This window comes from Cystoisospora suis, assembly GCF_002600585.1.
Source record: "Cystoisospora suis strain Wien I chromosome Unknown contig_3766, whole genome shotgun sequence".
In the NCBI taxonomy this organism is placed as follows: Eukaryota; Apicomplexa; class Conoidasida; order Eucoccidiorida; family Sarcocystidae; genus Cystoisospora; species Cystoisospora suis.
This window is the reverse complement of record NW_027156561.1, coordinates 1-452: the sequence shown is the minus strand read 5'-3', so window position 1 is coordinate 452 and position 452 is coordinate 1. Positions and strand designations below refer to the sequence as shown.

The following is a 452-nucleotide window of genomic DNA, read 5'->3' as shown; positions in this document are numbered from 1 at the left end:
TATCTATCTTTATAGGCTATTAAAGAAGAAGTGAGATCTCTAGTTGCCGATAGATTCTCTTGTTCTTTCTGTGTATCTTCAGCTTATAGCATTTGAGAGAGATCTAGAAGAATTTGCCGGATTGCAGATCCAAGAGAAGTTAGCTTTAATGCTACTGGAGAGACAAACCAAGCGTCCCGAGTTTCTAAAGAGATACAAGTAAGATAGAGCCAATTGGTACTTTCTCTGCTTCTCTAAGATAGAAGGATTCATGTCTATACAGGAAACGAAAAGAGCCAGAGAGATAGCTCTCTCATCAGGGGTGTATCCAGTGGATCTATAAGAAAAACAAGCGACGGGATAGTCGCATATAAGAAGAAGTCCTTCATCTATAAGGCTTGGCAGAAAGAGCGGGTCACTTCCTCTCATCTCTTGGATGTACGTCGTGCGAAAGAGAGTTTCTATAGATAGAT

The 452-nt window shown here is 40.5% G+C and overlaps 1 protein-coding gene across 1 annotated transcript in view; it reads left to right on the top strand.

Moving 5' to 3' along the window:
• The window catches only part of CSUI_007232 (uncharacterized protein), a gene marked incomplete at its 3' end in the record, with an annotated part of 2,488 nt that extends 2,292 nt beyond the window's left edge, over positions 1-196 (top strand). The window contains exon 3 of the mRNA XM_068067382.1: positions 83-196. Coding sequence (XP_067920639.1) covers positions 83-196 — 114 coding nt within the window. The remainder of the gene's footprint in view (positions 1-82) is intronic.
• Between the last annotated feature and the right edge of the window lie 256 nt (positions 197-452).